Source organism: Heliangelus exortis, chromosome Z (genome assembly GCF_036169615.1).
Source record: "Heliangelus exortis chromosome Z, bHelExo1.hap1, whole genome shotgun sequence".
NCBI classification, from domain to species: domain Eukaryota; kingdom Metazoa; phylum Chordata; class Aves; order Apodiformes; family Trochilidae; genus Heliangelus; species Heliangelus exortis.
In genome coordinates, this window is record NC_092454.1 from 48417089 (window position 1) to 48433725 (window position 16637).

The 16637-nt window shown below is 39.2% G+C and overlaps 1 protein-coding gene across 4 annotated transcripts in view; it reads left to right on the forward strand.

The window, feature by feature from the left end:
- The window catches only part of SMARCA2 (SWI/SNF related BAF chromatin remodeling complex subunit ATPase 2), a 116140-nt gene that overhangs the window by 68253 nt on the left and 31250 nt on the right, over positions 1–16637 (forward strand). For all 4 annotated transcript variants that reach the window (XM_071731283.1, XM_071731286.1, XM_071731287.1 and 1 more), the window contains 4 exons: positions 878–1041; positions 4146–4373; positions 7798–7875; positions 13905–14123. In XM_071731283.1, coding sequence (XP_071587384.1) covers positions 878–1041; positions 4146–4373; positions 7798–7875; positions 13905–14123 — 689 coding nt within the window. The remainder of the gene's footprint in view (positions 1–877; positions 1042–4145; positions 4374–7797; positions 7876–13904; positions 14124–16637) is intronic.

The following is a 16637-nucleotide window of genomic DNA, read 5'->3' on the forward strand; positions in this document are numbered from 1 at the left end:
AAGTAGTGAATAAATGCCTCTCTCTATTTTGCTTGCATGCACATCTCTTGCTTTTATTGATCTGTCTTTATCTTGGCACAGGAGCTTTTTTATCTTACCTTCTTGCTTTTACTGTTGAGGAGTGGACCTGACAGAGCTGGGGGGGAGCGTGGACATCTAGTAGGCAGTTGGGGTCAACTCCCCACAGTAACAGAAAAACTTCGTATTCTGTATGAATATATCAAAACCTGAGTAAAAACAGTGAAAGTTCTTTGGTTTTCTGTATAAGGACAAAAGTGTAAAAAAGACAAGTAAAACAGTGAACAAGGCAGTGAATCCAGTCTTCAGAGTGCAACAGGGCTTGGTTTTTATTTAGAAGTTTGTCTACATTTTCACCACCACTTGTCTTTTCTCCCTCAGCCATTGTATACCATCACACTCAAGATAGGACATTTTCAGAATTTTCTTTCTTTTCATGTTAATTATGACTACAAAGGCAAGCACTGACTTTTCAAAAAACATTCAGATGCTGTTGTTACCAGAAGGCATTAATCAAGACTGGAGCTCTCTTCTGTTTGTGTATAGTTACATTTGTGTATACTTACATTGAAATTTGTATGAGTTGTGAAAGGTATCATAATATTAGCAAATATTTTAAAGTCCACTTTTGAACTATCAAAAGAAATATTTAGAAGAAGCCCACCTCTTAGATGTGCTGGGTAGCTGCCCAAAACATTTGTGGCCAGTTTATTCTCTACTATGGAAAATGTGGCAGAGATGAGAAGAATGAGTAAGGGAGAATTTACTTTCCACGTGTATCTGTAGCAGCTGACATTGTATTTGTATTATTCCAGTTTACATCTTTGCTATAGGGTATTGTTCTTGTATTTCTTTTCAGGCACAACAAAATCAGAGGATCGAGCTGCTCTGTTGAAGAAGTTCAATGAGCCTGGGTCACAGTACTTTATCTTCCTGCTGAGTACAAGAGCTGGAGGGCTTGGCTTAAATCTTCAAGCTGCTGACACTGTTATAATCTTTGATAGTGACTGGAATCCCCACCAGGTTATTTTTATTTACTTAATGAAATATCAAAAAAATTAATTGTACATTTTTGTATTGCTTCTTTAAATTGGGACTATAGACTGGAATATATCCAGATAAGTCATAAAATTCTGCTTTGAGAGGAAGTTGTGAGGAAAAACCGCTAGAGTTGGGAAATGTTTTGGTTTGAATCAGTGAAGTAATTCTGTGACTCTGTGTATATGGGAACCCCTGTGGGCTTGTGGTAGCCTCACAGCGCTTGGCCCGTCTAGCCAAGCAGAGTCAGCTCCAGTCTTATGAGGAAGAATATTACTAGTTAAGAATGATGAAAAGGCCAAGGCACTTAATGCCTTCTTTGACTCAGTCTTTAATAGCCAGACCAGTTAGTCCACAGCCCCCTGAGTGGGAAAACAGGGAATCCAGGAAGAAGCAGTTAACAACCTGCTACTTACTGTACCTGGACACTCACAAGTCTGTCAGACCAGATGTAATCCACTGAGATCACTGAAGGAGCTGGTGGAGGATTTGGGGAGCTCCAAGCCTGTCAGCCTGACCATAGTGCCTGGAAAAATTGTGGAGGGGTTCATCTCGAGTGCACCTACATGGCAAGTGATGGGCACCAGGGGATCAGGCCCAGCCAGCATGGGTTCAGGAAAGGCTGGTCCTGCTTCACCTACCTGATGCTATTCTGTGACCAGGTGGCCCACGTAGTGGACGAGGAAAAGGCTATGGACATTGTCTGCGTGGATTTTATCAAGTCTTTGACACCATCTCCCACAGCATTCTCCCAGAGAAGCTGGGAGCTGATGGCATGAAGAGGGGTACTCTTCACTGGGTTAGAAACTGTCTGGATGGGCAGGCCCGGAGAGTTGTAGTCAATGCTGGTGTCTGGTCACCAGTGGTGTTCCTTCCCCAGGGCTCAGTTTTGGGACTGGTCCTGTTCCATGTCTTCACCAATGATTTGGTGAGGGGAGTGAGGGCTTCATCAGCAAGTTGGCAGATGTTCGTAAGTTGGGTGGGTTGATGTGCTTGATGGTAGCAAGACTCTACAGAAGGAACTGGCTAGGTTGACTTGATGGGCTGAGGGCAGCTGCATGAGGTTTAACAGGGCCAAGTGCCAGGTCCCACATTTCAGTCACAGCAACCGCAGGCAGCGTCACAGGCTTGGGAAGAGTGGCCAGAAGGCTGCCTGGTGGAAAAGGACCTGAGGGTGCTGGTCAATACCTGGCTGCATATGAGCCCCAAGTGTGCCCATGTGGCCAAGAAGGCCAGCAGCACCCTAGCCTGCATCAGAAGTAGTGTGGCCAGCAGGAATAGAGAAGTGGTTGTCCTGCTATGGCTTCAGTTCTGGGCCCCCCACTACAAGACAGACATTAAGGTGCTGGAGTATCTCTGAAGAAGAGCAATGATGCTGGTGAAGGGTTTAGTGCACAAGTCTTACAAGGAGAGACTGAGGGAACCAGGATTGTTTAATTTGAAGAAGAGGGCCAAAGGGAGACTTCAATGCTCTGTACAGCTACCTAAAAGGAGGTTGTAGTGAGGTGGGGGTCAGTCTCTTCTCCTAGCTATCTGCTGAGAGAACTAGAGAAAACTGCCTGAAGCTGTACCAGGGAAGGTTTAGATTGGATATTAGGAAAAGTTTTCTTGGAACAGGCTGCTCAAGGAAGTGGTGGAGTCAACATCCTTGGAAGTGTTCAAAAAACATGTAGACATGGTACTTTGAGGCACAGTTTAGTTGGCATCATGGCATTGGACAGTTGGACTTGATGGTATTAGATGTCTTTTCCAACCTTAATGAGTCTGTGATTCTGTATTTTATCTGATTCTCAGGGAGTAGTCAGAACTAGGGGCCTAAGAGACCTTCTTCATTTGTGTAACTGTACTCATTCTTTAACCCTTAGGACATCAACCAGTAACTCCCCATTTTGATCCTTTGGTAGGTAGGTTGCAATGAAGGAAATCAGAAATTTTGTATCAATATATTGGGATATGAAATTCAATATATGCTTGCAGCAGTCTTGAAGGTTGCTGAACTTAGACTGTTGCTGTGGGAGCACCAGGAAAACAGGGCGTCAAGCCAGTTTGTCTTTTTTTTTTTTAGAAAGGCCAGAGGAGATAATGGAAGCACTTCTGTGTCACTTAGTGATTTTTTTTTATTATTGTTATTTTTTAAGAATGTAATTTAAGTATCCCTGGAAGTACATAGTTATGAGAGTGTTTTGAGCTATTGTGCAAATACATGGAAATCATGTCATATTTTATGTCCACATGTAAAAGTAAGGGAAGTGAGATTGAAGAGTTTTATACAGAACTTTTAATTGGCACTCCCGTAGATACCAATTTAAAGCAAGGCTTAGGAAATTCAGAGCAATTATCTATAGTGGTTTTAAAAGCACCTCAAAAAGCACTTGATTCTTTGTATTCAGATTTCTCTTTTCCCTGAAGAAAACAGTTAAGGTTCTGAATTAATAAAATAAATTCTTAGCCTAAACCTGCAAGTGTTCTTTTTTATTTCCACCATTTCTAGGTAGAATCACTTGACCAAAAAACAGTTACATTGATTCAGTCATGTACAGATTAACTTTAAATTGGGAAGATCATATTTAAGCTCTTTTGACAAAACAACCCAAGCTAAAAGTCAGACCAACAGATCAAATAATTTTTCATTAATATAATTAAGAATCAGCAATAGCCTTGAGTAGATAAGTTTATGTATAGGGTTTTTCCTAAAAAATTTGTTGCTTACTGTTCCTGCAATCAAGAGGTATTTTACACAAGAGTTCCTTCTGGATTGGAAGTCCATGAGCTTTGTATAGAAGGGAAAAATAAAATATATTGCCCCTTCTCAGTCACATGCTTTCAGGAATTTTTTTTTTGCTTTCTTCATTTGCCCGGTACAGAGCAGGTCCATGTTTTTTCCTTTGAGTTTTCCTCCTACCTGGGTCTCATTAAGTTTAGGGAAAGAAAACAATGAGGAATGAAGCATGTGAATTGTGGTGGCCTGTAAATCTAAGTGTTTCTTTTTATAGCAAAAACATTCCAGCACTATAATGTCCTTTAAGCAGAGAATTACTTATGTAGCACACTTACAATATAAATCTCTTTCTGTGTCCTTTGCTGAATAGGACTTGCAGGCCCAAGACAGAGCTCACCGAATTGGTCAGCAGAATGAAGTTCGAGTCCTGCGACTATGCACTGTGAACAGTGTGGAAGAGAAGATCCTTGCTGCTGCAAAATATAAGCTGAATGTAGACCAAAAGGTTATTCAGGCTGGCATGTTTGATCAGAAATCTTCAAGCCATGAAAGGAGAGCCTTCCTACAGGCTATATTAGAGCATGAAGAAGAAAATGAGGTAAGGTAGTTAGAAATAATCATTAGGAAGATGTCAGGGAGTATTGACTCATTTTTTTCATCATTTACAAAGATTGTCATCTCCTTTGAAATTAAAAATGTCCTCATTTTCCTACTATCCAGTCAAAGAAACAAATTCATTTCCCTCTCTTTTTTGGTTACAGAAAGAGGTTATAATACAATGGTTATGATGTGATGACTGTAATTAAACCTTAGTGTAGAATTAGGTATGGTAACTTAAACCTTGGCTGCCCTTTCCAAAATACTGACAAAAAATATAATCAAAGACTTTTTTTCTTTCCAAAAACTAGGTAATCTGATTTTCAGACATGCTTAGCAGCTAGTGTTACCTAGGATCTGTAATGAAAGACCGTCCTTTAAGTGCTTCTTCAGATCTTGGGTAAAAGTTAAAATCTGCTTCAATGTGTTTGGAGTGTAAGCCAGCAAAATAACTTACTTTCTGCTACTGTGGCCAACCTGGACTTCTGGTTATCATTTCCTTTACAAGAAAGAATTAGATGTTTAAAAACAGCTGTCAAGTTTTTCCTTAAAGTAGTGAGAAGTGAGGTTATAGACTCACTGTTTGCACATCCCTGTCTTTTCACTGTTTTTGTCTCTGGAATTGTGATTGTGGAATCATGAGCTTCTTGTTTTTTCTGTCACTGCAGACTCTTATTGTGAACAAAACTGAGAATTTGGATAAAAGCTGCATTTGAGAGTGTATAAATGTATTGTTTATATGGAAAACACAAAAAGTTCCATTTTGCAGTTACTTTTTCCCACCTCAAAAACTTCCTGTACTGGTTAAAGACATGGAGATTTCAAGCCTAGTTTTGCCTCTGAGTATGCCTTGTACATCTGAACATGGTGCATAGTGAAAGAAAGATTCTGTAGGCTGTTTCACAGGTATCCTTCACTATGTGGTGTAAAGTTTCGAAGACCAAGGTTTCAATAATGAAACATTTCAATAGTGGTTCAAAACACAAAAAGGTTTTATTAATGAAACATTTGTGTAAAAGACTTCTCTTGTTAAGTATTTAGAAAAATCTAATACATTATTAAGCTAGAATGTTTTGTCATTGTTTTTGAAAAGAAATTTAAAAAGTGTCAGTTTTTCAGTAATTGTAGAAATTACTTATCAGTAATTATCGGTAGAATGCAGAAATAGGATGATGTGTACGTGCCATATTTGATTAAGTAAAACTGTCATTCTCAAGCAGCCAACACCATCTATATGAGTAGATAGATGAACTTGAAGCCAATAGAAATTTTCAGTAAGCCTACAGATTTGTTTTTTAAATTAGCGTAATTTTGTTGTTTTCAAAGCTCTAGAAAATACCTGACATTTGAAACATTTGAAAATGTTTCAAAAGTCAGGACTGTAGTTCAGGCCTACTTTGACATGCCTTATATCATAGATGAGTTCAGAGTAATCTGCTTCTTGTGTGTTGGTCAAATACACTTGGTCTGTCATCCTGAAGCAAGCACAGATTTAACCAAGGTTTGCTTGCCATAACCCAGCATCAGTCTGTAAAGCAAGCATTAATATTTCAGTCAGTGTCCAAACAGACTGAAGCTGAAGACTTGAAGGAAAACTCCGTTGTGAACAGACCATGCAAAATTTTATCCAAGCACTGAAACTCCTGAGGGAGTAAGAGGGATTGAGTTTGCACCATCCTGCACTGGTCTGACATTGCTTCTTCGTTGCTATAGCATTGAAACTAAAATTTGAATATCAAATGAGAGATTGGAAAAAAAAAAAAGTATATATCTCAAAAGTGATTATTATCAAACAACTTTGACTTGCAAATTGAGGCTGAGACTATTTAGTGACCACTAATTTAAATATTCCTATGTTAAGCATCCTTTAAAGTTACATATCAAAACTTTTCACACTTTTATGTAGAGGGACATATTCTATTTGCACCTTCCTAGTAATTGTCTTAAATCCAGCATCAAAACTCCATTTGTTTGTCTTTCTTCTTTCTTATTATTTTTTATCTTCTTCATTTAGGGGTACTAAATAAAGCAAAGAGGTAATTTCTGTTTATTTAGAAAAAATTTATTTAGCATAACAGGAATATATGACAGATGGTTAGAAGTAACTTGTTTGTGGAGGCATCTTTTTTTTGAACTGATGTTCATAAATATTTCTTCTGCCAAGCCCACCTAGTTGACAGGAGGATTATTAGACTAACCACAGGTGATATTGACACTGTCATTACAGCTTCTATAAGATCTCTTGGTTTTTTCAGGTTACAAGTTGCTCTGAGATGATACGAAGAATGTGAAGCTTTCACTGATCCTAAAAGGAGGGATCTATACTTTTTGTTTTATGTATTTAACCATGTAACTTCCTTTTCCTAAACACTGAAGGAGCACTGATTTCCCAATTGCTTTTTGCAGGTTAAAATTTAAATGATATGTACATGAAAGTACAAAGGTGTTCATTGGGAATTGCAGTGATAAGAACTGTATTTTTTTGAGGTGCAGAAATCTTGCCAGGGGAAGGAAAGTAAGATGTATGGATAGAGATAAAGTCATATTCTGTTTATTTCTGGAGAATGTAAAAAGCTACAGAATGCTAGTTTTTAATGGTACTATATGCAGCATTCTGTACTCCTGTTTCAATGAGTATGAAACATGATTGTTCGTGAAAAATTCTAAGTCTATACTGTAACATAGGTTCAGTAAGGCCTACGTAGGAACTAGTCTCTAGTTTTATTTCAATTAACCTGTTGTCAGACTTTAAACACAATGTGCTTTCAAAATAATCCAGGGAAGGAAGCTGAACATTGTGGACTCTGGTTGTGTTAGAATGGGTATCATAGTGGTTCAGCTTTAACATTTTTAGTTGAATTCTACAGTTTACATCATTTTTTCAAGGACTGTTTCTGTTTTTATGGAATAACTGATTTTGTCTGAAGTCAGAGGTTCACATCTCTGACTATAAGCAGATAATTATCAAGACAAAGAAGGACTGAGCAGTGTTTTTTTCAGTATAATGACATATGTAATTTCTTTCATTTAACCAGGACTTTTTCATTCTCCTTGTTTTGACAGCAAAGACTTCATAATACAGAACGGTATTTCTGGGGGAGTGCTGTAAAACAGCAGAATGGAGGTGCATATATTTTCATTGAAGCACTGTGCTTCTGACCCAGGAAAACCACAACCCAAATATCCTGGTTGCATATTTGCTCATTTCCTTATTCTCCATTTATGATGGTGGTAGTTAGTCCCAGTCATCTCTCTGATGTCTATAAATTGCTGAACTCTTAGTTTTTCAAGGGTTTTAGTTTCATTCTGAATGTTTCACACTTGCTGTTCAAAAAAAGGGTCAATGCAACACTGGCCTGATGGTGGCTGTTGCTTCAGGTTGCATGTAGCTTCTTTCTAACACCTTTATCTATCTTTGCAACCAGGAAGAAGATGAAGTTCCTGATGATGAGACTCTGAATCAGATGATTGCTCGACGTGAGGAGGAATTTGATCTCTTTATGGTAAGGATGATACATGGCTGTAAGCTCAATATCTTCTCTGGTGTTTTTAAGAAAGGACTTAACCTTTTGCTTTTCTAATTTTGGAAAACTTTGTTGGAGGAGTGGCTTTTATTAACTTACATTGTTCGTGGAAACAAAGGTAGTCTATATAAATACAGAGTTCCTCGTGTGACAGGAAGAGTTCAGAAATCCTTGTGGAACTGACAGTCTCGAAGAATAGTGTGGCATGACCCGAGGAATACAGTGTAAAACTCATAGTCACAGTTTGGCTTCCCAATTCTACAGCCTCTTTTTATTTTTCAGCATTTCTTCTGACTTTTGGGCTATGAAGTTGCCAAGGACAACTACAGGAACTTAACAAGATAGTAAATTAGTGGACTGATAGTGCTGTTTTCTTTGTGGATTAGCTGGGTTTTGTCAGGGGTGCATTTAGCTGCATCTCTGCTGCTACAATTGTTGAACAGTTCTACCAAAGTAGAACTAGGGACAGTAGTTCAAATGCGATAAACTCAGTTTTATTAGTACTTGCCTTTTTGTTAGTGCTGCAACAACACTGATGGAATAATTACATGTCAGTATAGGCATGGCTGTTGCCTTTTAGGGTGTGTACAGTGCAAAGATTGCTGGAGGACATTTGAGATTCACTGATACAGCGACAGGAGAATGTTTAAGTACTGTCAGAGGCTGCTTTGTTCTGCCAGGTGGAACATGTCATATGCTCGTAAGTGCAGAAAAGAAAGTGTATCAGGTGATACTGACATAAGCAGCCACTGACAGGATGACAGGCCCTTCATCCCTAACCATTTTCAGCTCAAGGATCATCCTGTAAAAGTTCAGTTACACAAGTATGCAGAGACCATTTTATGTTAGCTCAGAAGAACAGAAATCCCTGAAGCTAGACTGAACAAAACAAAAAAGAAAAGTGCTACTTACAAGAGACCTAGCTGAAAGCAAAAGTACAAGACAGAAAATCACCTTTATCCTGGCTTAAACCAGGACACACCTATCTTTTTAAAGTTTCCTTCAGTGTAAAGAGACTTACATGGCAGAAATGAAGAGGTGGCCATTTGATTCAAAACTCAAAAGGAGTAATTCCAGCTGAATTATTGGCTGAAGGTGCTCTGAGTTCTGTGAAAGCAGATTTGCTGCTGGAAAAAGCTTCTTGGTACTTCTCCTTTAGACCGAGAAGTAAGGAACTAATCCATGGATTGAGAGTAGCTAAAGTAGTGTCTCTTAGCTAGACATTTCTACAACTTAATCTTTTTGGATTAAATTTGAAGTCTATTAGCAGCCATTGAACGACCCAGACTAAAGACAGTTAGCACTGTGTGGGTTGAAGTTTCAATTTTCATATTAATTTACATGAAAGCTTTTATGAGATTAAATAGTTTGTAGTAATTAATAAAAAGTTTAATACAAAGATAACATGTTTTGATAGCCCAAGAGTTAAAAGTATTTAAGGTAGAAACAGTATAGTCAAATACTATTTTTTAAGGAATACTCGTAATTGTAAACAATGAATTTTTTTTTTACATTTATGGAACTGTAATTATAAAAGTTTGAAAAACAGGTATGGCAGTCAGGGTCATTTGCCTTCTGTTTATCAATATCTTAGATCTTGAATACTCAGATAAAGAATACAATGACAGGTTTGTACTGTCCTTACCTCAATCATGCATGTGCTGTCCCATTGTGCTGTTAAGGCTGTGCAGATGTAATCAGAATGTAGCAAATGCCAGTATTCAAGAAAATGTGTTTTGGTTGGTTCATTAAACTAGGCTGGGAGGTATGAAAACGTGTATTTTGCTTATTTAAGGTGAAGAGTTCCAAAACAATAGGCAAGAGAGCAGATCAGTTCTTTGAGAGGCTGTTCTGTGGTCACTTGTCACTGCTACAGCACCTGGACACTCACAAGTCTGTGGGACCAGGTGTAATCCACTGAGATCACTGAAGGAGCTGGTGGAGGAGCTTGGCAGGCCTCTCTCCATCATTTATCAACAGTCCTGATTAACAGGAGAGGTCCCAGTTGACTGGAGGCTTGCCAATGTAATGTCCATCTACTTGAAGGGATGGATAGAGGATATGGAGAGCTCCAAGCCTGTCAGCCTGACCTTGGTGCCTGGAAAAATTGTGGAGGGTTTCATCTCGAGTGCACCTACATGGCAAGTGATGGGCACCAGGGGATCAGGCCCAGCCAGCATGGGTTCAGGAAAGGCTGGTCCTGCTTCACCTACCTGATGCCATTCTGTGACCAGGTGGCCCAGCTAGTGGACGAGGAAAAGGCTATGGACGTTGTCTGTGTGGATTTTATCAAGTCTTTGACACCATCTCCCACAGCATTCTCCCAGAGAAGCTGGGAGCTGATGGCATGAAGAGGGGTACTCTTCACTGGGTTAGAAACTGTCTGGATGGGCAGGCCCAGAGAGTTGTAGTCAACGCTGGTGTCTGGTCACCAGTGGTGTTCCTTCCCCAGGGCTCAGTTTTGGGGCTGGTCCTGTTCCATGTCTTCACCAATGATTTGGTGAGGGGAGTGAGGGCTTCATCAGCAAGTTGGCAGATGTTAGTAAGTTGGGTGGGTTGATGTGCTTGATGGTAGCAAGACTCTACAGAAGGAACTGGCTAGGTTGACTTGATGGGCTGAGGGCAGCTGCATGAGGTTTAACAAGGCCAAGTGCCAGGTCCCACATTTCAGTCACAGCAACCGCAGGCAGCGTGACAGGCTTGGGAAGAGTGGCCAGAAGGCTGCCTGGTGGAAAAGGACCTGTGAGTGCTGGTCAACACCTGGCTGCATATGAGCCACAAGTGTGCCCACGTGGCCAAGAAGGCCAGCAGCACCCTAGCCTGCATCAGAAGTAGTGTGGCCAGCAGGAATAGCGAAGTGATTGTCCTGCTATGGCTTCAGTTCTGGGCCCCCCACTACAAGACAGACATTAAGGTGCTGGAGTATCTCTAAAGAGCAACGATGCTGGTGAAGGGTTTAGTGCACAAGTCTTACAAGGAGGGGCTGAGGGAACTGGTATTGTTTAATTTGGAGAAGAGAAGGCTGACTGCAATCCAGAACTACCTGAAAGGAGGTTGTTCTGAGGTGTGTGTTGGCTCTTCTCTCAAGTAAATAACAATAGGACTAGAGGAAACATCCTGAAGCTGTACCAGGGAAAGTTTAGATTAGATATTAGGAAGAATGGCTTTACTGAAGGACTATTCAAAAAGCATGTAGATGAGACACTTCAGGGGATGTTTTAGTGGCCACTTTTTTCTTTTTTTTTTTTTTTTTTTTTTTTTTTTCTTTTTTTTTTCTTTTTTTTCTTTTTTTTTTTTTTTTTTTTTTTTTTTCTTTTTTTCTTTTTTTTTCTTTTTTTTTTCTTTTTTGTGAGGAGGCAGTCCGACTGACAGTTGGACTCCTTGATCTTAGAGGTCTTTTCCAAACATGACAATTCTCTGATGTTTTGATCACATGGTAGAAAAATTTAGAAAATATTCAGGAAAAAGTCAGTTTTCAATGTGATCTGTACAGCACTTGTAATTTCATAGTAGTGTGCTTCAACAATTGTTAACTCTTCCTGGAAAAAAAATTGAATTATTATTTTTATGTTATGTTTACCTATATTCCTTGTGTTAGAACTGCCTTTCATGTGGAAGAGTGATCTTTCAAGCAGTGTCTTTCACCAGAAGGGGTGCCGTTACTCCAGTTGTGCTAATGGATTTTTATCTTCTTAAATCCAAAATTACAATATAGTAGCAACCAAGTGCATGAAGAATTTGTTTTACACTGAGGTGCTTGGTTGTTTTTTTTGAGGACTTTTTAAATTATAAAGTGGAAAGTTTAAATTAACCACTTACAGTTCACAGGACCACAGTATTCTCTGTTTTTCTGAACTGGAAGTTTTAGACCTTGAGTGTGCCAACACTGAAATTCTTCACTTAAACATCAGTAGCATAATATTTTTTTATTTCAGCCTCTAGGCCTCGTTGAGGACAGTGTAAATACAATTACTTTATTAGTTATAGAAAAATAGGGCAGGTCTGGTTTGAAAATACATGTTTTGGTAAGATGTGTGAATACATGACCAGATGTTTCCTGGAGAAAAAAAGCAGTTTTCAGTAGTAACCTAAGAAGAAACAAATGGCTATTTTTATCTCTTAAATATCAAATTGACTTAGAATGTCTTTTAATTTTTCTTCCAAAGCACTTTTATTTCAGAAAACAACTGAAATATAAAATATATTAAAATATGCATCTAAAAATAAATTATAAATATACTGAAATATATTAAAATGTCATTGACTTAGAGATAGAAAAACATGGTTATCAGGAAAAAAGATTATGAAATTACAGCATTCACTGCATACACTTGATGTCATTATTGTATAGTATCCCTAACTTCACTGAAGTTCTCTTCTAAACAATAGAGAAATCAGTTTCATCTATAATGTTTTTGCCCTGTCTAAGTGAAGCTTGCTGGTTGCAATGTTAGCAATAAACAAGGCACATGCCTGGGTTCAACGAGACATTTTTTAAAATTAATTTGGATTGAAATAGATGTTTTTTTAAAGGTCAAGTGTGAAGTCTGCTATAAAAACCTAAATGCTCTATAGCCCATTCATCATTGTTTGAGATAATGAAGGGTGGTGAAAAACCTACATGTATTTTAATCACTTCTTGAGTGTAGTTTTACTTGCAGACTGATGAAACACATGTTCTCATTGTCACTGAGTTTACAATCAGTTAGGGCACCAGACAAGGTGACAAAGACCACTTTTAAGATGTTACTTTCTGAGGTAGTATTTTGGGAATGCTTGCATTTGACAAGTGATAGGATAATAGAGGATTTGTTATATACAACAGTGCCATCATTAAGCCTCAGGTAGCAAATTTGGCTGGATTTCAGTAGCCTAGATAGATAGGCAGACAGATAATACCTCTGAATTTGTGCATGTCTATGTCTCATATAGGCATTTAAAAGGATGCTAAACCAAGTTGGCATCCTGTATAAGTGCAGTATCATGCAGACAGGAGGGGTTTGTGCATAATTGATAGTGCTTTTTGCAAATGTTTATGAGCCAAAACAGTTTCCTGTACTGATGATTAAGACAATTCTCATGCCAGTCTATTTATGTAATTTTTTTCTAATATAAAAATTAAATGCTGGGTGCCCATGAGTTTGTGTTTTCTGCTTAGCAACTGCTCACTGAGTGTATAAGTACTGTCTGACTCTTCAAAAGGCCTTATTTGAGAAGGCTATTTATAGTACCTGATTTGGGCTGCTTAAAAAGAATGCAAATGAGATTCACAGGGCCATAAGAGCCTAGGTCAGAGTAGAAGTTAATAGAAGGAGGTAGATGCTTCCCTGGAATAAAGCAACTCATGAAAGAGTCTACAGTAGGTCATGGGAGTGTACTGTGAGTGTCCGGATCTCTTTTCTGAGGTAATTGCTCGCCATACTTCTGCATGTGTCTGGAATTCTGCTTAGTGCAGCAGTAAGATCAGGAAAAAGTGGTTTTAGTGTGCTGGCTTTCTGGCAATCTTTTCTCTGAATTTCTTAATTCTCTCTCTTGGTTCCTTTTTTATAATACTAGTATTTTAATACTTATATAATGAGCTAGTGTGTTTTCAGTTATCATTTTTAGCTATATAATTAAAACATCCCTGTGGGGATTTTGTCAAGGAATGATTAGTATTTGGAGATCATATTTGTGAATACAAAGAAATCATAAAACCTAAGTATAAAAGGAAGAGAGTTGTTTAATTAACATAATACAGCAGTGTTCTTGTGATCTGCTTTGAGTCATTTTGTTGCTATGTTGTGTCATTTACTTTATGGAGCAGTGAACTTGATGGAAAATCAACCATCGAGTGTGGCTTTATTTTATTGTTCAATTTTAGAAGTATTCAGAAGTATTGTGGAAGGGAGACAGCTGTGAAGGACATGGTTTTAAAGCTCAAGTATCATTAGGGAGCCAGGAATTTCCATGGTTCACTTTCTTTTTGCCCATCAAATTGTTTTGTCCTTTCCTACCTGCCACTGCAGCGCATGGACATGGACCGTCGCAGGGAGGATGCCAGAAATCCCAAGCGTAAACCCCGTTTGATGGAGGAGGATGAGTTACCATCCTGGATTATTAAGGATGATGCTGAAGTTGAAAGGCTTACATGTGAAGAAGAAGAAGAGAAAATATTTGGAAGAGGATCCCGTCAACGCAGGGATGTGGACTACAGTGATGCTCTCACAGAGAAACAATGGTTGCGGGTAGGTTGTCTCTTTAATTATTATTATTGTTATTAATTTTTATTAGTTTTTAATATTTTTTTGCTATTTTTTAACATTTTATTTTTATTAGGTTTTTTTTTTCAGTTGAGATTTATTCATTCTTGGTGCTTTTTTCTTTTTGAAGATTGCATGGTTGTGCCATGGAAAGTGCAATGACTTAGTTAAGGCCTAAATACCCTTTCTATGTAGATTTTGCTGCTGTGTTGACATCATAAATAAGTTTTAAGCTGCATTGCTGAAACTTAAATCAGTGTTAGTAAATGCTGATTCAGGAGTATGATAGTTCTGTTGCATGTGTTATATTGCTATTAATCTTGACGTATTTCTTACATTTTACACACTTCCATAGGTGTCATCTCTAAGGTACTCGAAGAATTCTTTTACAATTGTCTTTCTATGTTGCAGAAGCTTTGTTTTATTATTTTTTTAAATATCTGAATTTAACCCTTTTAAGAATTTGGAGTCTTTCACATAGAAAGACTTCCACATCTTATTCTCTCAGCCTATCTTCGTAGGAGGGGTGCTCCAGCCTTCTGGGCTCACTCCAGCAGGTCCATGTCTTTCTTATGCTGGGAACTCCAGGGCTGGACACTGTACTCCAGATGGGGTCCCATGAGAGCAGAGGGGCAGAATTACATACCTCGACCCGCAGGCCACTCTTCTTTTGATGTAGCTCAGGATCTGGTTGGCTTTCCAGGCTGCAAACCCACATTGCCTGGCTCATGTTGCATTTTTCATCCACCAATACCCCCAAGTTCTCCTCAGGGTTGCTCTCAACCCAGTCTTCACCCAGCCTATATTTGTGCTTGGGATTGCCCCAACCAAGGGGCAGGACCTTGCACTTGGCCTTGTTGCATGGGCTCACCTCTTTGAGCCTGTCAAGGTCCCTCTGGATGGTATCCCTTCCATCCTGGGTGTCGATGACACCCCACAGCTTGGTGTCATTGTAGACTTGCTGTGAGGGTATGCTCCATCCCACTGTCCATGTTGCCCTCAAAGATGTTAAACAGTACTGATCCCAATACTGACCCTTGAGGAAAATTGCTCATCAGTGATCTCCACTTGAATAGCAAGCCATTTACTGCCACACTTTGAGTGTGACCATTCAAGCCAGTTCATTATCCAGCAGGCTTTTCATCTATCAAATCCGTATATTTTCAATTTAGAGGCGAGGATGTCAGATCTAGAGACAGTGTCAAATGCTTTGCACAAGTTCAGGTGGATGACATCTGTTATTCTTCCCTTATCCAACAATGCTGTCACCCTATCATAGAAGGCCATCATATTTATCAGCCAAAATTTGCCCTTAGTGAAGCCATGTTGGCTGTTACGAACCCCTTCCTTATTTTCCATGTGCTTTAGCATAGTTTCCAGGAGAATCTGCTCTGTGATCTTGCTGGGCACAGAGGTAAGACTGAAAGACTGAATGGCCTCTAGTTCTCTGGGTCATCGGGTTTTTTGGGGTTTTTTGGGTTTTTTTTTTTGTTTGTTTTGTTTTTTGTTGTTGTTGTTTTTTGTTGGGTTTTTTTTAGAAAAAAGGGGAAAAAAGGGTGATGTTTCCCCTTTTCCATTCAGTGGAAACTTCAGTGTACAGGCATGTTTTCTCAAATATGTTGAATAGTGGCTTAACAACTTAATCTGCCAGTTTCTTCAGGACCCATGTACATATCTCATCAGGTCATCATTGTGGACCTTTAGGTCCCTTAGCTGGTCTTGTACCTGACCTGTCCCTACTGTACATGGTTCTACATTCTCCCAGTCCCTGCCTTTGCATTCTGTGACTTGAGTGGTGTGGCTTGAACACTTGCCTATGAAGACTGAGGCAAAGAAGTCACTATCTCAGCCTTCTCCATATCCCAGGTCACCATGTCTGTCATTTCCTCCTGGAGAGCGCTCACATTTTCCCTCAACCTTGTTTATCACCAACATACCTAGAGAGGGTTTTCTTGTTGCCCTTGATATCCCTGGCCAGATTTCTTTCTACTAGGGCTTTGGCCTTCCTAACCTGATCCCTGTCTGCTTGGACAATTTCTCTTTATTTTTCCCAGGCTGCCTGTCCTTGTACCCACCCTCTGTAGACTTTTTTTAAAATTTGTTTGAGTTTCTCTAGATGCTCCTTGTTAATCCATGCAGACCTCCTGGCATTTTTGCCTGACTTCCTCTTCACTGGGATTCATCAGTGGCTCCTGAGCTTGGAGGAGGGCATCCATCCATGGATGTTTTCTTGGACTCCTTTTCCCGCCAGAGCTTTATCTCATGGTACTCTACTGAACAGGTCTCTGAATAGGCCAGAGTCTGCTCTCCCAAAGTCCCAGGTAGGAAGATTGCTGTGCACACTCCTCTCTGTCTTGAGGATCTCAAACTTCAGCATTTCATGGTTGCTACAGCCACGGCTGCCCTTGAACTTCACATTCCACACCAGCCCCTCCTAGCTGCCGAGAACAATGACCAGCATAGCTGTATTTTACTGTTTCACTCTCCCGTGTGTATTAT